The 22,610-nt window shown below is 35.9% G+C and overlaps 1 protein-coding gene across 8 annotated transcripts in view; it reads left to right on the top strand.

Annotated features, from left to right (window-relative positions):
• ADGRL2 (adhesion G protein-coupled receptor L2) overlaps nucleotides 1–11,085 on the top strand; it is a 199,173-nt gene extending 188,088 nt beyond the window's left edge. For 7 of the 8 annotated variants that reach the window (XM_055585353.1, XM_055585357.1, XM_055585355.1 and 4 more), the window contains 5 exons: nucleotides 375–543; nucleotides 3,159–3,287; nucleotides 3,834–3,930; nucleotides 5,606–5,734; nucleotides 9,046–11,085. In XM_055585353.1, the coding sequence (XP_055441328.1) occupies nucleotides 375–543; nucleotides 3,159–3,287; nucleotides 3,834–3,930; nucleotides 5,606–5,734; nucleotides 9,046–9,800 (1,279 nt within the window). In that variant the 3' untranslated portion in view covers nucleotides 9,801–11,085. The remainder of the gene's footprint in view (nucleotides 1–374; nucleotides 544–3,158; nucleotides 3,288–3,833; nucleotides 3,931–5,605; nucleotides 5,735–9,045) is intronic. The other variant, XM_055585356.1, reaches the window with a different exon arrangement.
• The last annotated feature ends 11,525 nt before the right edge of the window (nucleotides 11,086–22,610 follow it).

Genomic DNA, 22,610 nt, shown 5'->3' with positions numbered 1-22,610 from the left:
TCATGAGTGCACCACAGGAATAAAAATACAGGAGTAAACTAATTAAGGACTCCTTAATTTCTTTTACCACAATGCACATAAAAGACAATAAAGTCATGGGGGTTAATTTACACCTTGTATTTTAATATAGTTTTCATACTTATTTATTCTGAATAAGAAAAGGTCATACCTGCTGTTGCTGTTTTCACTGGAGACTGCAGTACTAAATGCTATTGTTCTTTCTTTAATCAATGGAAGGGTAAAGCCAAAATGCTGTTGAATTTGAATATGAACATAGAGAAAGTCAACTGCTACTAATGATGTGCTAATATTTAAGTGTGATATGTGTTGTTCTCTCATTGAATCTGTTAATAAAACTCACTTTATTTTTTCAGGTCTTGGGTGCTTGGCGCATTCGCTCTTCTCTGTCTTCTTGGCCTAACCTGGTCATTCGGGTTGCTTTTTATTAATGAGGAGACTGTTGTGATGGCATATCTCTTCACCATCTTTAATGCTTTCCAGGGAGTGTTCATTTTCATCTTTCACTGTGCTCTCCAAAAGAAAGTAAGTGAAAACACTTGGAGGCTCTGCTTACTTGTTCTTTGATTTGAAAATAATACATTTAATAGAGATTTTAAGTTACCACTGGCATATTATGAATAGCATCATATTTTACTCATAAATTAATTGTAATGCAAGTCAGGAGGTTCAGGCTTCACATATAAGATATGTCAACACCAGTCATCTCTTGAATCTCAATTTGGCAATATTATAAACTAGATACTTGTAAGATTTTTTCTTCAAAGTCTACAAAAATGCTTTGTGCAGAGGGTATACAAGATAAAAATGAATTTAAATAATCTTGTTCTTTCTCAATATAAGGAATGCAGTAAGTAGTTCAGAACAAAATTTGAGTATAAGGTTAAGTGGTGTAAATTTTAAAAGCATAAGATATATAAATATGAATATTAATGTTGCCTTTTGAGTAATTTTGAAAGAATTTAAAACCCAATAATTTCATATTTCACATCTTATTATTTTGTCCTGATTTAATGTTAAGTGGAGTCCTCAAAAATGATTCAAAAATTAAAGTTGCAGGTGAAAATTTTTAATCTATTGTAAGATGTAAACCTAAGAGAATAAACTAGCTGCCATTTAAGTTTAAAATTTCCATGCCTTTCACTAGGTATCATCCTTTCCCCGTCTGCATATCTAATGTAGTCTTTTTATTCTGTTATTATTAGTTGGTCACTAAATTGAACAGAGAAATAGAATTGTGAAAGTGAAAACTATTAAGTTTTCAGTCCTGACAAGATGATAGTGTTGTTACTTCCATCAGTTCTGAATAAGCTATAATTTTGAGATAATGACAGTGGAATGTGCAATACTGACAGATAATATACATTCATAGCAGTATAGGCATTAGGCAAAACCAACACCAGAGGGTATATTATTTGGATAAAATACCATTGTGATTGCCATTGTCTTGGTTATATAGCATTTCAGAGCAGTTAATAGCCATTAAAGGTGCAAAAATTTTTTTGATGTATCATGTCTTATTTAATAACACTGAACTTTAACTTGCTAAACATTATACAGGTATGACCTTGTAATTACTTTGGCTTTTATATATTTTCTACATAGATGAACAGGTTATATACATGCAGATGATCACATATTCATAACTTCTGTCAGATGTTTCTGATAAAGCATAAACTTAGCAGAAAAAGAAGGACATTGTCATTATTTCCTCATAGGGTTTGCATATTAATTTTGCAGAGATTTTGCTGTGCTTGTTAATTAACAATTATCTCTTTAAGTTATTGTGTTACACTTCATTTGAACAAGTTCTACTTAGTCTTGGATACGTTGTATTGGATATTGCCATGATGAGTTGTTAGAACATAATATAAGATGATTTAGTTAAAATCATGGTTCTGACTGCTTGAGTGAATATATTTAGACAAAGGAAATACTCTGTCTAAAAGTTCAACCACATTGTTATTTGTTCTAATAGCTATAATTAAATAAAGCTAAGAGAATGAAAATGCAAGTGCACTTAGATCTAAAGGGTCATTAGTGACTTTAATTCTCTAATTTCCCAAGTAATAAGTGTCAAGAGTTTTGGTCTTTGCAGTGATAGTGCTCATAGAACTATGATCTGCAGGGAGGGGGTGTGGAGGGTTGTCAGGGGGCTTTGAGTGTTTTTTGAAACCTACCAGAAAAAAATAATTTCATGTGCAGCCTTTCATCCTTCCTTCTTATAATTTCAAAGTCTGGCTCTTAGCTACATGAAGCATATTTGTATGCCAAAATATAGCTGCACAGAATCCAGAAATATCCCCCACTGCTCCCAATTCTTGACCACCTAAGTGGGGCCCTATTATTTAGTATTGCTTGGACTCCACTTTTTAAAGTGTAATCTTTCATTTAGGCCTAAGAACTTTTCTATCTATTCATATATCCAGGCTTCAGGGGAAAAGGGAAATTACGTGGGTAACTCGTTAATGTGAGTGGAAATTGCATAAATAGTTCCCTTATGTGCTAATGAAGTGAATAAGCATCTTAGACTCTCTACACTAAGTGTTATAACAGCTAGACACATCAGAAAATGAGGAAAACATTCCATCCTAATTAATGGCATATGTATCAAAGGACATTATTTCCCCTTTACTCTTATGCCAATGTAGTCTTTCATTATAAAGAAGTTACCCACAACGCTGTGCAGTCCAGTTAAAGTTTATGTATTGACCTACCTAAGAGGACATAAAGCATATGAAACTTAAATGACTGAATTACGAGTGGTTAAATGTAATTAAGCAAGGAAAATACTAAATTTTTATCCTATTTTCTTGGCATGAGATAGAAAATTGGGTTGACTAAGGCTATTGCTAGAATAAGGCTTTTAAAATATTACCATTGTATTAATTAATAACATTTGCACTATAATAACGGGGTAGAAAGCATATATCTACATATTATATCACACTTTAAAATCCTCTTGGACTGTCTAGTGGACAGAGGTGTTTTTCCGATTACCAATTCAATTGAATTTGATTTTGTAATCTCCACGGAAAAGGGTTAGTGGAACTTTTCATCTCCTCTGCTCATTTAATTAGAGAGCAAGAGGAGCAAGTATGTTTATATTAATCCCTTGGTCTCGCGGTTATTCCATGCAGGTACGAAAAGAATATGGCAAGTGCTTCAGACATTCATACTGCTGCGGCGGCCTCCCGACTGAGAGTCCCCACAGCTCAGTGAAGGCATCCACCACCAGAACCAGTGCTCGCTATTCCTCTGGCACACAGGTAACAAAGACTTTGACAGCATCTTTAATTAACCTTCTTTATAGAATGCCTTCTGAGACATGTTCTGTTCAGATGCACTAATTGTCTTCTCAGTATAATATCTAGGTAGAAAATACTTGCCCTCTTAGTTTTTTGGTTTTAATATCTTCTTAAGTATTTCTGCAAGATGTTTCTTTAGGTATAAACATCCTTTTTCGAGAGGTATACTTCTTTAAGAAGTACATCACAATAGTTTGATATCCTAAGCTCACATAATACAGGACTCAGGGAACATTCAATAAACATTTGTTAGTCAGCCATCATCTCCACTTTAAACAAAGACAATAATTGAAAATTTCTTTAAGATTAGAAAATTAAATACTCCTTAATAAAGAAACACAGCAGTATAGACTTCCTTAGTTTAAGAACAGAATCAATACACATTTTTTTTTTAAGTCAAAAGATAATCCTGCACAGATTGTTTAAGGTAAATCTTTGTGTTTCTTTAATGTAAGGTAAGCTTGGGAAAGCTAACATAACATGTGTCTTGCTATTTTATGTTAATAGAGTCGTATAAGAAGGATGTGGAATGACACTGTGAGAAAACAGTCTGAATCTTCTTTTATCTCAGGTGACATCAATAGCACTTCAACACTTAATCAAGGTCAGTTACTAGGAAAATTTGAGTTTACTATATAAATTTTGTGCCTTTTGCCAATTTACAATAATTCTAGAGGAAACACTGACTTTTTCTCTCAAATGAGTTTATATCATAAGCTCTTTCTTAAACCTGCTGAGTCATCTTTTATCCTTTATTAAAGTACATATAAATTCTTTTTATTCAGTAATGTAATGCAAAAAGTATAATTTCAAACTCCACGTTAATAGAATAAGGCTGGAAAATGTAATTTCTGAGAACATACTTTGCCACAGATTAAAATATGTTCCTAGGGATACAAATTATTCCTTTCTAAATGTACATTTATGAAAATTTTCTTCTTAAAAAATTAATATAATTAGAATACTGCTCACATTAAACAGTGCCAGTTTTGTAGTAAAAAATCTTACTTGTAAAATTCTTCTGTTTTTATGTTTCTTTCAAAAAGTAAATGTTAAAACATAGCAACTCTTCATAAATAATTAAAATACATGAGAACTTATGAAGTAATTTTTACATTTGAATTGTTATTTTTAATGTGTCTACAATTATAGCCTTATCACATAATCAGTATAATTCTAACTTAAATTAATATGGCAAATAAAATAATTTAGCAAGATAAGGACACAAGTGCATCTACAGACACATATTCCTGAGTACAAGCTTAGTAAATTTTAATGTATTATGAAAAAAATTTTATATGTTCTTAGAGGTAACTTATCAAGTAATTTCAGTTTTGATGTACTGTTATAATTTAATATATTTTATCACAATGAAATATTAAAGACGTTTTTCATTGTTGGCATTATTCTGATGAGATTCTGTTTTAAAATGAAAAAAGCATATGTATGGCATCAAAGCCAACTTGAATTTTAAAATATTTTTAGCTAAATTACATTAGCTATGCAAAACATATGTTTGATAAGTATTGAAAGGTTTGTAATTTGTCAATTAGAATGAGTGAAATGTGTGTTTATTCCATTGCTCTGATGTTTTACCTAATTCTGTTAAGATGACTATCAAAAAGGAAATGAATTATTCAATGATTCATTTTTGAAACCTGGCAAATAAGATCATAGAAGGCAAAGTCTTGTTACATAGAGTCGGTGAACGGTCTAATAATTCATTATACGCAGTCTCTTTTTTTCCCCTCAGCATGTGTGCTCTTGCATTTACTAAGAGAAGCTTGGTGCAATGCGTCATACTTTTTACATGTTTGTGAAAGTTGTTTTTCCTCCTGCTTGTGTCAAAGTTGGTATTAACACAGATGTTTTCATGAGGGATAATCCCACACCTGTAAATCCTGAAAGTTTGAGATTCCCTCTTCTGGGCTTCAGTGGTTAGGTTTTTAATATTAAGCAGTAACATGTCGAAACATAATGTTGATCTCTGTGCATTTAATTGCCATTTTTGTTTAACAGTGATTTTGTATAAATTAGTAAATGTCATCCTCAGCAGGTGTTTACTTGGGGGACTTACAAAGCACCTGTGAATTATTGAAATTTAACTTTCCTCTCCCCTTTCTCCTTCAAATTAGTAGTTCAAATACAGTCAGAGAATTTCAGCAGATTTTCCTTTGCCAACTTATCCACTACCCTTGATGAATACAAAAAGTACTTTACTGCAACTGTAACACTAAAACAAGAGAACTGATGTATTTTTTTCTGTTTCTTTGCTTTAGGAATGACTGGCAATTACCTACTAACAAACCCTCTTCTTCGACCCCACGGCACTAACAACCCCTATAACACATTGCTCGCTGAAACAGTTGTATGTAATGCCCCTTCAGCTCCTGTGTTTAACTCACCAGGTGTGCTTATACTTACGAATACAACTACCTTTCTTTGCTGCTAAACAGAGCTCTGATCTTTACCCTTTTTCTAGAATACTCAAGTTGCCATATATTTATTATTATATCCTTAATTTCTCAATTAAAAAGAATTATGGTATTGCCCATGCCAGGCTTCTAAAACTGCACTATATTATAGTATAGTAAAAATTCAGTCGTGATAGTATTTACAAATAATTATCCATGTTTTTGACACAGGTGGCATAAATCTTAATATATTATTACAGGACTGACATCACATGGTCCGAGAGCCCATCTTCAAGATTTATATCATTTAGAGGTATCCTATCTATGTAATATACTATTCAGTTGACTCTAAAGCTTGCTGAGAGAGTTTGTTTCTGGCATGACTTAGCTAATAAAGATAATTTGGATGCCTAGGTATAGAAAACTGCATCCAGCATTATCAATCTAACCAAACTATAGTATAGTGCAGCTTTATGGTAGTTTTTCTTTTTTTCTTAAAAAACTCTGAGAATAAAGTTAATATTAGTTAGTTTCTATCTGTAGTTATTTTGGGGGGGAGGAGGAGAGATTGTCACTAACCCATCCTGTATTTTATTATGTTTTCTAATAGCTTATTTATTTTAAAAATATATTTAATATTAACAGAATTTGCAAGATTTGGGGGAAAGTTATTACATAATTACTATTAGTATAAAATTTTTATTTGCAATTGATATTTGTCACTAAATTAAACACAGAACTTCGTTTCCATTTTTTTTCTTGAAATTCTTTTTTAACGTAACTGCAGCTTCTCTTTTCATTCTCTTGTTTTTCTTACTTTCCTTATGCTTTCCTCTAGCAACCTACAGAGAGACAAGTATGGGAGTAAAACTTAACTTTGCCTATCAAATGTAAATTTTTTCAGCATGATTTTTAACCGGCACAATTAAAACATAAGTAGCAGTCATGAAGTAGACTCAGCGGGCAAGTGGTTCACAATTTGCAACTCACATGTTTCCAAATTGAAACAGTACATTTACATGTACTGCCTTTTGTCAGTAATAGAGGTCTGTAGCAAATGCTGTTCATACTTAAGTACATGCAATGCTGAAATAATTTGCTTCTTAAAGCCTGAGGTACTGTCAACCCAAATGCTGAATAATTGACTTATCATTTCTGCATTCCCACAGTAATCTTGCTACAGGCTGTGGAAAGTCTTCCAGTGAATTACCTGAACTTGGGCAGAAAAAGTTGCCTCTTCAAAACCAGCCAAAGATGTGCTTAGATCTGCAGTATATCATAGAAAACACCTTTTGGATTATCCAGTATATATTCTTATATTTATTAAACAATACAAAGAAAGAAAAATGACACTCTATGGAGGAAACAAATGCTAGTGACCGATCCTGTGTCACTGTAATTTAAAACATCAGATGTTTCCTAGTAATAGATCCTCTAAAATTTGTGGCACATATATGAATTTATAAAGCTAGTGAATCATGTCAGCCAGGCTGAAGGAAGCCTTGCAAAGAATTGTCATTACTTCATTTTGTTATATGTGCCACGGAGCATAATACGAACCGAACTGTCAATTTCTCAAATGTAGAAGTTGGATCAGAATTTTTAAAATCGCATGAGTCAACAATATGATCCCTCCTATTTTCTTATTTTCTGCTAATAATTAATTGAGCAATTATGAATTATTTATTGGTTGTGACAATGAGTTTTCTAGGATAATCTGCAGCTTCATAAGTGGAGTGAGCACTAAAAAGGGAAATTTCCTATTTTTTCCAAGAATTATTTTTTTTTTCCTAAACTCCTCCAAGCCTTGCATACAATGCAGCAGCCTCACAGTGGTCAGTTTCATTTCAATAACATCATTTCATTCTTTTTTTTTTCAGACCTATCTGTAGACAAGTGATTTTTTTCTCTAGGATTTTGAGAATGAATAACCTAACTTTCCATGGTACAGACCATTTAATTTTCTCTTAAACTTTTTTTTTTCATCTGCCTGAGAAGCACTGTGATGTCTTAGTTTACATGTTTATGTGTCTAGAAAAATACAAAGAGAGCATGTTATCATATTTTTTTTCCTCCTAAACCTCTTTTCATATCTTCAGCAGATGTATCCAATCTTTCATTCCTTTAGAGATAAAAATATATTAGCCAAGGCTGACACCCTTTTCCCATTCCACAGTTAATACTTACTCTTGGTTTAATTTCTGTGACCCATATTTAAGAAATCTCCTAACATTTCTGCGTTTAACCTCCATGCCCATGGTGTCTGTGGGCCAGTCTCGTACAGTAGACTCTGCTGGTTCATTAGAAGCTGTCACTGTGACTGATGCAGACTGCAGGGCTGCAGGCAAACTTTGACTATTAGAAGCCTGGGGCCGTTGCTATTAGAGTATTAGTACCAAAACAAAAGTTCAAAATCATAAGAAATATTCAATGAAAAAGCAAAAGGCTGCTATTGCTGGTAATCTAATTTGTTGAACCCTTGCTCTGACTAAGTTGCTGAGAAGCTCAGAAATTCTTCATCATGTTACAATAAATCATTTTACTTTTTTTTGTATATCAGCTACTCTTAGGCCAGATAGCCTGAGCAGACAGACATGATGTGAGTTGTCCAAAGTGAGTCATTCCACCTGCTGTCTATCGTGTTGTTGGATGGTGCTTGTGGGCCCCTGGTCCAGTCAGTGTGAGAGATGGCTATCTTTGTTTAACACGAAATCTTTGTGTCTGTCCATTTTTTCATTTTTTTTTTTTTTACTTCATCTCCAGAAAAAGGAAATGTTAGAATGTTGTTTAAAGAGTTGCTTGCCAGTTTTGTGGGTTTATGTTGTACATTTGCCTTCAGTTTTTGTATGTGACTTATTCCCTTTTAATTTAGTGTTGTTTAGGACAAATTCTGTTAATTTTATTTTTATAAACCATAGTCTCGTACTTTAAAATGTAAATGTCACTAATGAATTGCTTTGCATTAACTATGCAAGGGCATGGAGTGAAGTCTTCTTTGTAAGAGTGTCAGAGATTTGACCAAAAATCAATTGATAAATACTGTCTCCTCAAAATTGATAAACCAATATTCTGTATGCCCTCTTCCCTCCCCAGAAAACAGTATTATTTTTTCACACTTGTTCCTGTTATCTAAGGGGTTGCAACTGTTTACAGTTGGGAACGCGGGAAAGCCTGACACTTCCCAAGTGTTAGCTTTCGAATACAACTTTGTCCTGAACGACATTAAAAAGTTTTGTTCTAAAGAAGTAACGATCCTCTCATCAGGAACAGAGACAGTAATGGGATCCCTTGCTTTTCTGTTTCAGGACATTCACTGAACAATGCCAGGGATACAAGTGCCATGGATACTCTACCGCTAAATGGTAATTTTAACAACAGCTACTCACTGCGCAAGGGGGACTATAATGACAGTGTGCAGGTTGTGGACTGTGGACTAAGTCTGAATGATACCGCTTTTGAGAAGATGATCATTTCAGAATTAGTGCACAACAACCTACGGGGCAGCAGCAAGGCTCACAACCTCGAGCTCACACTGCCAGTCAAGCCTGTGATTGGAGGGAGCAGCAGCGAAGATGATGCTATTGTGGCAGATGCTTCATCTCTAATGCATGGTGACAATCCTGGACTGGAGCTCCATCACAAAGAACTCGAGGCCCCGCTCATCCCTCAGAGGACTCACTCCCTTCTGTACCAACCCCAGAAGAAAGCGAAGCCTGAGGGGACTGACAGCTACGTATCCCAGCTGACAGCCGAGGCCGAGGACCATCTCCAGTCCCCCAACAGAGACTCTCTGTACACAAGTATGCCCAACCTTAGGGACTCTCCCTATCAGGAGAGCAGCCCCGACATGGAAGAAGACCTGTCTCCGTCCCGGAGGAGTGAGAATGAGGACATCTACTATAAGAGCATGCCAAACCTTGGAGCTGGCCACCAGCTTCAGATGTGCTACCAGATCAGCAGGGGCAATAGCGATGGTTACATAATCCCCATTAACAAAGAAGGGTGTATTCCAGAAGGAGACGTCAGAGAAGGACAAATGCAGCTGGTGACAAGTCTCTAATAGTGCCACTAAGGAATTCCAGAGGCCACGTGCAAGTAGTGAATACAGACAGACTCCATTGGCCCTATGCAGCTCCCTCAAACTCCGCTTGAAGAGATGGCCCTGTTGACCTGTGGTTCTCCAGTGTAAAAAAAAAAAAGATGACTGAACCTTGCAGTTCTGTGAATTTTTATAAAACATAAAAAAACTTTGTATATACACAGAGTATACTAAAATGAATTATTTGTTACAAAGAAAAGAGATGCCAACCAGGTATTTTAAGATTCTGCTGCTGTTTAGAGAAATTGTGAAACAAGCAAAACAGAACTTTCCAGCCATTTTACTGCAGCAGTTTGTGAACTAAATTTGTAAATATGGCTGCACCATTTTTGTAGGCCTGCATTGTATTATATACAAGACGTAGGCTTTAAAATCCTGTGGGACAAATTTACTGTACCTTACTGTTCCTGACAAGACTTGGAAAAGCAGGAGAGATATTCTGCAGCAGTTTGCAGTTGACTGCAAACCTTTTACATTAAGGCAAAGATTGAAAACATGTTTAACCACTAGCAATCAAGCCACAGGCCTTATTTCATATGTTTCCTCAACTGTACAATGAACTCTTCAAAAATGGCTAAAGAAATTATATTTTGTTCTATTGCTAGGGTAAAATAAATACATTTGTGTCCAACTGAAATAGAATTGTCATTAAAAATAATTTTAAAGAGTTTGAAGAAAATATTGTGAAAAGCTCTTGGTTGCACATATGTTATGAAATGTTTTTCCTTACACTTTGTCATGGTAAGTTCTTCCCATTTTCACTTATTTTCCACTGTATACAGTGTTCTGCTTTGACATGTTAGTCCTTATTCTTACATTTAAATTTCTTATTGCCAAAAGAGCGTGTTTTATGGGGGAAAAAACTCTTTGAAGCCAGTTATGCCATGCCTTGCACAAATGTGGTGAAATCTAGAAAAAGTGGTGTGTCACCCCTCTGTTTGTTCTTGAACAGGGGGCAGCGAGGGCACTGGGCACTTCTCACAAACTTTCTAGTGAACAAAAGGTGCCTATTCTTTTTTAAAAAATGAAATAAAACATAAATATTACTCTTCCATATTCCTTCTGCCTATATTTAGTAATTAATTTATTTTATGATAAAGTTCTAATGAAATGTAAATTGTTTCAGCAAAATTCTGCCTTTCTTTTCATCCCTTTGTGTAAACCTGTTAATAATGAGCCCATCACTAATATCCAGTGTAAAGTTTAACACGGTTTGACAGTAAATAAATGTGAATTTTTTCAAGTAGCTAATGTGCCCTTTTATGTATGACATATAATTGGCTTTAATATATGAATACTTTGCCACCCAGCTCACCTTGGGTATACTAGGTCCTTTCACACTATAACCCACAAATATGCAAAAGAATATACTTCAGCTGCCTGATGGCTCTATATGCTGAAAAGAATATATTTGTATTCTAATTACCAATTACCAATGCACAAAATCTGGCAGATAGATTTCAATAGGGAAGTATACTGAAAGTACTTGTGTTTGTTGCATTGCAACAGAGCCAAAACAAATAAAAATGAAAAAAGATGCTTTGGAAATTCTCCAAATCTTTAAAAAAAACAAAAGAAAAACTTTTCAGCAGTATTGAGAGGAAAATTCTAAAACGTACTTTTAGAGTTTGAAGATTATAAGTATTCCTATAGGCAGCTACAGATGACGATGTTTTTTATCGTGGGAAGGTTCAAAAATCATATAATTGAATCTCATCAAATAGATTTTTCCTGTCTACATCATCAGCGTTTATACCAAATTCTTCTAAACCTTATTGGTTCTCTCAAGTGCTTCCACCAACTTAGAAATCACTTTATTTCATGTGGACACGCTTAGTCATGCCTATTTAAAAAGAGTAATAAGAAAAACATTTTAAAGTATACTTATCTAAATGTGAATGTAGTTAAGGTAGATACTATGTAATAAAATATTATCAGTATTTAGTAGGGTCACAATGGAGGAGTGTATTCACATATGGTTAATTCCTAACAAGTTGGAAATTGACCATAAAAATTATATTAATATTCAAACAGATTTAACAGTCCTCTGAGAAGGGTATTCATAGTTCCTTGGGTAAAACTTTGCAGGAATTTATAAACCTTTATCTGCTAGAAGAGGACATTATATAATCAAGCATTTTAATTTTCTGCTTTGTTATATATTATCCTGTGCAAGTGAAATTTTACAATGTAATATGATCTGTACTTCCTAGTATACAGGCCAACTATGGTTAGGTTGGTTCAGTGATGAGTTGCCAAAAAAAAAGGCAGCACTGATCATTCAATTCATAGTATTTCTCTTGAGGCTGTTTTAAAACTGGTATGACGTGAACTAGTGCAGAAGTACTTGGTACCTAAATGGTTAATGTTCTCTTCAGCATAGGTAATTTACAAGTTTTCATATTAGAGAATACAATTTGGAAGCTATCATTCATCTTTCCTACTGAAAGAATCTCTTTAAAATGAATTTTCTTTTAAAAATATATAAATGTTGCCTTAAATTCTATCCAGGATTCCCCCGTACAGATTAATTTCTTAGGTTTAAAATTATTAATCTGTTGACTGATGTATTATCAACCCAGTAGTTTCTTTGGGTCTGTCCAGACTTAACCTGGATATATAATTTCCACATTCTTGTTTCTCTTTGTGGTAGTAAAAACCGTGAATTTTTATAAAGTTACATTATTATACCTTATCTCAGGGACAGTTACTCAACTGGCCTATTAATAATAAGGAATGGTTTTTATTTATTCTAGATTTGGCATAATAAATGTTAGTCCAGATTGATCGCTTTTATTTTAAAATATAGGCTTGTGTTTGTTCTCTTCACCAATAGACAAAAATTATTGCTTATATATCTGTATATATTCATCTTATAGGCTTTCAAAATTATTTATGTGGAAGACAATCCCTTAAAAGCCCATAAATTAGTTAAATATGTCAGCAGCTTAACTCATCCACATTCATTTGAGCGTAATTATATATATTAACCAGAATAACAGAAGCAACAATTATTTGACAGAAAGTCACTGTCAATATGCTTTCCCCTTGGAAGAAGCATCAGATACAAGTTCACTGCCCAATATTAAGAGAAAAATTCGTGTGCACTTGTTATATGGGTGTATTCAGGATGCCTGATTTATGTATGTATTTAAATGATAAATGAGAAAATGTAATTTTCCATCAATTCAATTTTGAACCTCACGCTTAAGGCTGACCTTTAAGATGTTCTTGTGGGATAGAGTGTTTTGTAAAAAACTTCAACTTAGTAAAATTTTTATTGCAGTTATACCCTTCTAAGTAGAAAAACTTAAAAGAATGCATACAAGTTGAATTTCTGAAATGAAACAGCTCTTCATATTTTGATACTGAAATTTTCTTTAAAGGCAATAATCCCTGCAGTGTTTTAAAAATAAAACTTAGTACCAAGATTTCACATGGTTCTGCGTTCCACATATTTCTCTTTCCATGAAATTGTTGTGTTAAATCTCAAACAGTATGGAAGGTTGAATATAGATGAACATTGCTTCACTGGGTAATACAATCAGTATGCTTTTTGGTGAAAATCACATGCTTCCTGCTAGTGAGTATCACGTTGATTGTGAATAGTCCTTTGATAGCATGTGTTGGCAGCCTGGAGCATTTAGTGCCCAAGGATGAGTGAATACTAGTGGGTTTGGAGGTTAACTTATGACCATCCTAATTATCATTTGAAGGTATAAAATACAAATTTTCTGTCATGTCACTCTTAGTCTTTCTCCAAACGATCGTAGAGACACATTATGTTAGCTAAATGCATCAAACAGAAAAACTTGAATGTTTAAAGATACCACATTTTTGACACCATGTGTTTTGTGTACTTTACTAGTTCAGTTCAGTTCAGTTCAGTCACTCAGTTGTGTCCGACTCTCTGCGACCCCATGAATCACAGCACGCCAGGCCTCCCTGTCCATCACCAACTCCCGGAGTTCACTCAGACTCAGGTCCATCAAGTCAGTGATGCCATCCAGCCATCTCATCCTCTGTCATCCCCTTCTCCTCCTGCCCCCAATCCCTCCCAGCATCAGAGTCTTTTCCAATGAGTCAACTGCTTCGCATGAGGTGGCCAAAGTACTTTACTAGTACTTTGTTCCGAAATGTATGGGGACTAATGGAAATTCCTGGACATTATCCAAGTTCATTTCAAGGCGCTATGGGCACTGAGCTTTCAAGGCCATATATCTCTATCAGAGGGCATTAATAAGAAGCTGTAAGTGCACCATGTAATTAGACTAATTAAATATACTGTAAGTGTTTCTCAAATATTGGCAATAGACCACCCCTCATCTCTTAATAAGGCTTTTTTTTTTAGTCTCCATCCTTCTCCTGGTGGCGTTACTGTTTACTGAGTGTGAAGTTTCTCAGAAAGAAGCCTTCAGATGTCAGTTTGACTTTTAAAGCCTATTGTTTTAACTTGTATATTTTTTTCTGAATTCATGCATTGTGAAATGCTGTTAGGTATGCTGGCACTAACATTATAAATCACTCTATGAAATACGAAACAACAAAACAGGTAACTCAGTATAACAGAGCTAACCAAACCCTTTACTATGGGAAAAAAAATTGCCCCATGAGTCTTTCACACGTTTTTCTACTACGTGTTTATTAAAGCTCTTAGAAATGTTTAAAAGGCATAATTAAGTAAACCAATGTTGGGTGAGAATAAGAGACTAGTGATGAACGATCAATTTTTGAGTGGTTTACTGAATATGTTTTTCATAAGCATTTTTATATTGTATGTCAGAACTAAGCTTTTAAAAAGCATTTTGGCAGTCACAGCAACATGGCTTTTTTTGTTTGATTTTATTAGGCAAAAAATGACTAATCTTTTGTTCTTTTCTTGGAAAACTGACAGCTACTGTATAGAACACCCAGGAACAATGATAGGTATCAGAGATTGATTAGATGAAAGACTCATTTATGTTTCTCTCCTGAAATATCAATCTTAATAAACAGATGGCTTTTAACCAAAACATAGCAGTAGTACATAGTAAAGCCTTTTTAACACTGTAATAAAGAAGCTACAAAACAAAATCGCTGCCTAATTTTTAAAGATATCTCAGACGCAATGATTTTGTTCCATTTAATACTTTTCATAATATTGCAACAAGGTTAAAAGTACTAACACCTACCATTTAATAAATGCTTCATACATGCCACACTCTGAACTAAATACTTTAAATACTAAATACTTTATTGCAGTTAATCCTCTTAACAATCCTCTGAGAAGGGTGCTCATTATCCACTTTTGCAAAAGAAAAGTAATTTGCTCAAGGCCTTGCCAACCTGCACTAGCATCTGTTTGGCTCCAGAGTTTGAGCATTTAACCAACCTGTACCACCTCTGGTTTCACTCAGGGTCCCAAGCATATCTCTTGCACCTCGTGGACTATTTCTCTGCTGGTAGAGAAGTTTGTTTGTTTTGAATCCATAGAGTTATAAAAGAAGTGCAGTAAAAAAAAAAAAAGTTTAAATAGGTCAAAGAGTTTCAGAGGAAGATACCCCGACTAAAAGATAATTATTTACCTCAGATTTTAGAAGTGGGGCTGTTAGCTGGGTGGTAGTCAGATGTAGTTTATTAGTTACTGATTTGCTCCCTGTGGAACTAACTTAGACAGTCATGAAGCAGTTGTAGTAGGGGAAAAAAAAAAATCACAAGATTTTGAGTCAGGATGTTACATTTTTAATCCTTACCTGACCAATAAAATAATACTGATTACCCAATCTGATCAATAACCACAAAAAATGAGAAACAATTTATTCATCTACATGCTTTTTATTTATTTCACAACTGAGCCATAACTATAATGGAAAAGGCATATGAAAATCACAATATTTGATTTCTCTTCAATTCTTTTAAAATTTAATAGTTGTGTTAAATCGTGTGTGTGTTTGAGAGAGAGAGGATGCATATGTGTGCATTTCAAACAGGACGTTTCAAGTTCATAGTCTAACTTTGTCTTTAACATTTGGCCAGAGACCTTTCCTGTGAACAGGGAAGTGTTTGGACTAAAATAGTATATATATATTTTTTTTTTTTTTTTTTCTTTTTTCCAAAAAACTGTTCTGCAGAGCCTTGGAATTAAGTGTTTCGAGCTCAGAAGGACAAGCAGATTAGGGATTCTCTGTGAGTTAAGTTGTTCACTGTCCTTTAAAGACAGGCATTATACTGAGCTTTATGATTTATTGCATTTGTTCTCCCAGCTATGGAGGGTAAGTGTTTTTACAAGTGAGGAAGCTGAGCCCCTACGTATGTCACCTTAACCGACTGCACAGCTGTGGGTGAGAATTGGACCTTAGCTGGGTGCCCAAGCCAGGCTCCTCTGGATTCTGCCTCTGGGGAGCGCCTGGCCCACCCAAGTTCCCTGGGGCTCTCCAACAGTCGGGGCCACAAAGGTGTGTGTTCCCACTTTCTAAGGAACTGCTCATTACCTAGCTGGCTCTGGGGGACAGTGATAAGGGAGGCAGCACGGGGGACAGGAGACCTTGTGCTGTGGGTTTCTACCCCTTGCCCTCACCGCTGCAGCTGAGGACTGTCTTGTCTGCACAGCCTTGCTAGGCCTTACTCCTGTCCCTGGCTCCTTCCTGTCCCCCTTTATTTTTTTCTCTCCTCTGTTTCTTTCCTCAAGGTTTTTATTTTTAATTTTCCCTTGCTTTGTGAGTGTGTGTTATTTACTTGATTTAAAAACATTTTATCTACTTTTATTTAACGTCATTTCATAGATTTTAGCTGTTTTTCTTACTAGAATGTATTTTAGTCTGGATTTCCTCTTTCATCACATTGTCTTCTGGTTCTTTTAAAAATCTAGCTTTTTAAAAATATCCCATGTGTTTTATATTATTTTTTAGTCTTAACCATTACTCTTTATTGGAATATAAGGTCGTTTACATTCAAATTTCTCCTCAATTTTACTTTTCAGTTTCCTTCTAGTTTTCCTCTTACACTTCACATTCTTTAAAAATTTTGAAAATCTTTCTTTTTAATTTTTATTTCCTTTTTTCTTTTTTAATAGTTAGCAAGAGTTATAACCACAAAGATAGTAGCACTGAAAAATTCTGCAGTATTTCAGTCTTACTTGTTACTCATATATTTATCCCAATTTTAGTATTCATTTTATATGGTAAGATATTCATATAAATAATTTAATGAAGTAGAGGTATTAACGGTTATGGAAACTTTGGATTCACACAGACATAGGTTTAAGCCTTTGCTCTCTCTTGGGCAAGTTACTTAACCTCTCTCAAATTGTTTCCTCCTCCGTAAAATTGGAATCAGCCTACCTTGCCAAGGGTTGCTGTGCGGATTAGAAGTAATGTATGTAAAGTGCCTTAGCACAGCTCCTGGCGTGTGATAGGCACTCAATAGATAGTAGCTTTTTTTTTTTTTCTTTCAGAAGATACTGTGAGTAGCATAAACATCTCCTGACTTTGAGTTTTGTAAAAGTAATCAGTTATCAGGACTTCAACTGGATTGTCATTATCTGCCTCAAGCCATGTGGACAGGATGTATCAGTAACACTTTCATGAACAATGCAGATACAGCCACCAGGCTTCCTGCTCTAGGGGATGAATGACTGTAAGGAGCACTCGGGCTGCAGGGATCCAGGTTGATGAGAGCCAAGGGAATGAGTCTCTTGGAATATTATTATATTTTAGTTAATTAAGAAATATTTATCTTATGCAAAGAAGTTAATCATTCAGTTTTTCTACTTCTCCACTTTCTCTTTTGTATTGTCATTCTTTCTTACAAAGTCATAGACAAGTCTCTTGCTTTTCCTTAATAAATACTGATTAAGTATTTACTACATGTTCATGCATAAAAGCAAGTGGTAGAACACAGAAGTGAAGGATGTCCCTGCCCTTAAATTAATGATGTTGATAACTAGTATGTATTGATCTGTACCTACTGTTTGCAAAGTTCTGAATTTAAACCCTTCATGAATATTATTTCATTTAAAATTATAATTTTTATAATAATTCCATGACATAAAAACTATTATTGTCTACATTTTATAAGTGAATAAAGTGAGGCTTAGTACAATGAAGTAACATACTTGAAAATTAAAGGGATATTTAAAAGGATAATTACAACACAGTAAGATAAAGATATAACTATTGTGTACTGAGAAAAGCTTTGTTGAAGAGATAGTACTGGAGGTGTGTTTAGAAGGTTAAGTAGAGTTTGCTAAGAGAACATGGGAGAAAGTGTTCTAGATGGATGGAAAATTATGAAAGGCAAACAGGTTTGAAAAGGCAGGAGATGATTGGAGTGAGAAGTCCAGTGAGGCTGGAAAAGTATAACGCTGTGTACCAAAAGTCTGGGGTGATAGATTAAGGCCAAATTGAGAGGGGCCTGGAGTACCCTGTGGGTGCTGAACCTGAAGTCTGCGATTTTATGCCCATGTTGAAAGAGGGAACGGGGATTAGTACTAGTGTACAGTGAGTTCTCCTATGTGCTTTATTGTATTATTTCATGCCTTATTTATTATACGGTATTTCACGTAATTTTCACAATCATACAAGGAAGTAGTCCATTGTTACCATCATCATCTTTACCTAAAATATACAAATTACAATGGTAGCTCTTTCCAAATTTTCACAAAATGAGCACACCAATGTAATTAATGCCCAGAACAGAAAACAGTATGGAAGAGCAGAAGCTGCCTTGTTTCCTCTTCCAGGCATTAACCCCCCAAGAGTAATGCTACCTGACTTCTCACACCATCGATTAACCTGGACAGTTTTTAAATGTTATAAAGTGGAATATTGCAATATATAATATTTTATGTGGTTTCCTTTGTTCAACACAATGCTTGTGAAGTACATTCATGCAGCTGTAGTCCATTCCTTTTCATTGCTGCATAATGTTCCCTTGATGACTGTATCATAAATTATTCATCCAGCTTAAGAGTAGTTATTTTTATCTGTCTTTCACAAATGATAAAACTTGGAAAGTTAAGTAATGAGTTTTAAATCACGGAGCTAGAAAGTTCCAGAACTAAGAACTGGATCCAGTATCATCTTACTCTAAAGCCCAAAAGGCAATGAAATATGGAATTTGAAACATCCAATCTCTATGCAACAATAATTGATTGAGTGCATTACACAATTTATCATTTTCCAGGTGCTTTTCTAGCTGGTGAGGGCATAGTAAGGAGCAGAGCAGACTCCATCCTAATAAACTTTTAGAGCAGAACATACATCAGCTACCAAAAAGTACTATGAAGAAGATAAACAAATATAGCATGCTGAGTGTCTGTATAGCAGTCCCTGTACTAGGCATTTTGCCTGTATTACTTCATGCAATTTCAAAATACATTCAAGAGTTAGGTACCATAGGTGTTCTCATGACCCTAATTTTACAGATGAGGATGCTGAAGCATGGGCTTCCCAGTGGCTCTGTAGTAAAGAATCCTCCTGTCAATACAGGAGACATGGGTTCCATCCCTGGGTCCGGAAAATCCCCTGGAGGAGGGCATGGCAACCCATTCCAGTATTCTTGTCTGGGAAATCCCATGGACCAAGAAGCCTGGAAGGCTATAGTCCATGAGGTCACAAAAAGATCAGACATGACTTAGCAACTAAACAACAACAATGCTGAAGCATGAAGAGACCAATTACCCTGTCTGTACCCAACAGTTAGTAAACAGAGAAATCAGGGTTCAAATTCAGACAGTTTGGCTCCAGAGCTTGTGCACATAACACAGTGATCTGAGGGGTGAATGACAGAGAACTCTACAGCAAGAAGGCGGGGAGAGGGAGGGTGCTGGGAAAGGCTCCCTGTGAAGGCCCTCCCAATATGAAGACCTGGCTGGTGAGGAGAGGTATTCGGTTGAAGATCTTGAGAGAGACGATCTCACACATAGGAGCAGCAAGTCAAAAGGTTCAGAATGAGGGATGAGTGTGGAGTGTTTAAGTTCAAAAAGGAGGAAAATGAAGAGAACTGAGATCCTGGCCAATTCCAGGCTGGGAACTATAGAGACATGGGTTGAAATATCACCTTCACATTTTTGTAGGTGTTGTTTTTCTATGTTGCTGTTTCCTAATCAACTGCATTGGTCTCTCCTGAAGAATAAATCTAGTGAGTTCAGTTCAGTCACTCAGTCATGTCTGACTCTTTGCGACCCCATGAATTACAGCACACCAGGCCTCCCTGTTCATCACCAACTCCTGGAGTTCACCCAAACTCATGTCCATAGAGTCAGTGATGCCATCCAGCCATCTCATCCTCTGTCGTCCCCTTCTCCTCCTGCCCCCAATCCCTCCCAGCATAAGGGTATTTTCCAATGAGTCAACTCTTCGCATGAGGTGGCCAAAGTACTGGAGTTTCAGCTTTAGTATCAGTCCTTCCAATGAACACCCAGGACTGATCTCCTTGAGGATGGACTGGTTGGACCTCCTTGCAGTCCAAGGGACTCTCAAGAGTCTTCTCCAACACCACAGTTCAAAAGCATCAATTCTTCGGCGTTCAGCTTTCTTCACAGTCCAACTCTCACATCCATACATGACCACTGGAAAAACCATAGCCTTGACTAGACGGACCTTTTTTGGCAAAGTAGTATCTCTGCTTTTTAATATGCTATCTAGGTTGGTCATAACTCTCCTTCCAAGGAGTAAGCGTCTTAATTTCATGGCTGCAATCACCATCTGCAGTGATTTTGGAACCCCCAAAATAAAGTCTGACACGGTTTCCACTGTTTCCCCATCTATTTCCCATGAAGTGATGGGACCAGATGCCATGATCTTAGTATTCTGAATGTTGAGCTTTAAGCCAACTTTTTCACTCTCCTCTTTCACTTGCATCAAGAGGCTCTTTAGTTCCTCTTCACTTTCTAACATAAGGGTGGTGGCATCTGCATATCTGAGGTTATTGATATTTCTCCCGGCAATCTTGATTCCAGCTTGTGCCTCTTCCAGCCCAGCGTTTCTCATGATGTACACTGCATATAAGTTAAATAAGCATGGTGACAATATACAGTCTTGATGTACTCCTTTTCCTATTTGGAACCAGTCTGTTTTTCAATGTCTAGTTCTAACTGTTGCTTCCTGACCTGCATATAGGTTTCTCAAGAGGCAGGTCAGGTGGTCTGGTATTCCCATCTCTTTCAGAATTTTCCACAGTTTGTTGTGATCCACACAGTCAAAGGCTTTGGCATGGTCAATAAAGCAGAAATAAATCTTTTTCTGGAACTCTCTTGCTTTTTCGATGATCCAGCAGATGTTGGCAATTTGATCTCTGGTTGCTCTGCCTTTTCTAAAACCAGCTTGAACATCTGGAAGTTCATGCTTCATGTATTGCTGAAGCCTGGCTTGGAGAATTTTGAGCATTACTTTACTAGCGTGTGAGATGAGTGCAATTGTGCAGTAGTTTGAGCATTCTTTGGCATTGCCTTTCTTTGGGATTGGAATGAAAACTGATCTTTTCCAGTCCTGTGGCCACTGCTGAGTTTTCCAAATGTGCTGGCATATTGAGTGCAGCACTTTCACAACATCATCTTTCAGAATTTGAAATAGCTGAACTGGAATTCCATCACCTCCACTAGCTTTGTTCGTAGTGATGCTTTCTAAGGCCCACTTGACTTCACATTCCAGGATGTCTTTGTGAAGATCTTTTTTGTACAGTTCTTCTGTGTATTCTTTCCACCTCTTCTTAATATCTTATGCTTCTGTTAGGTCCATTCCATTTCTGTCCTTTATTGAGCCCAGCTTTGCATGAAATGTTCCCTTGGTATCTCTAATTTTCTTGAAGAGATCTCTAGTCTTTCCCATTCTGTTGTTTTCCTCTATTTCTTTGCATTGATCCCTGAGGAAGGTTTTCTTATCTCTCCTTGATATTCTTGGAACTCTGCATTCAGATGCTTATATCCTTTCTTTTCTCCCTTGCTTTTTGCTTGTCTTCTTTTCATAGCTATTTGTAAGGCCTCCGCAGACAACCATTTTGCTTTTTTGCATTTCTTTTCCATGGGGATGGTCTTGATCCCTGTCTCCTGTACAGTATCACGAACCAAACCTCCATCCATAGTTCATCAGGCACTATATCTTAAATCTATTTCTCACTTTTAATGTATAATCATAAGAAATTTGATTTAGGTCATATCTGAATGTTCTAGTAGTTTTCCCTACTTTCTTCAATTTAAGTCTGAATTTGGCAATAAGAAGTTTATGATCTGAGCCACAGTCAGCTCCCGGTCTTGTTTTTGCTGACTGTATAGAGCTTGTCCATCTTTGGCTGCAAAGAATATAATCAATCTGATTTCGGTGTTGGCCATCTGGTGAAGTCCATGTGTAGTGTTCTCTTGTGTTGTTGTAAGAGGATGTTTGCTATGACCGTTACATTCTCTTGGCAAAACTCTATTAGGCTTTGCCCTGCTTCATTCCGTATTCCAAGGCCAAATTTGCCTGTTACGCCAGGTGTTTCTTGACTTCCTACTTTTGCATTCCAGTCCCCTATAATGAAAAAGACATCTTTTTGGGGTGTTAGTTCTAAAAGGTCTTTTAGGTCTTCATAGAACCGTTCAGCTTCAGCTTCTTCAGCATTACTGGTTGGGGCATAGACTTGGAGTACCGTGATATTGAATGGTTTGCTTTGGAAACGAACAGAGACCATTCTGTCGTTTTTGAGATTGCATCCAAGTACTGCATTTCGGACTCTTTTGTTGACCGTGATGGCTACTCCATTTCTTCTAAGGGATTCCTGCCTGCAGTAGTAGATATAATGGTCATCTGGGTTAAA

Source organism: Bubalus kerabau, chromosome 6 (genome assembly GCF_029407905.1).
Source record: "Bubalus kerabau isolate K-KA32 ecotype Philippines breed swamp buffalo chromosome 6, PCC_UOA_SB_1v2, whole genome shotgun sequence".
NCBI lineage: Eukaryota > Metazoa > Chordata > Mammalia > Artiodactyla > Bovidae > Bubalus > Bubalus kerabau.
The sequence above is the reverse complement of the archived record's forward strand: the minus strand, read 5'-3'. Positions and strand labels throughout refer to the sequence as shown.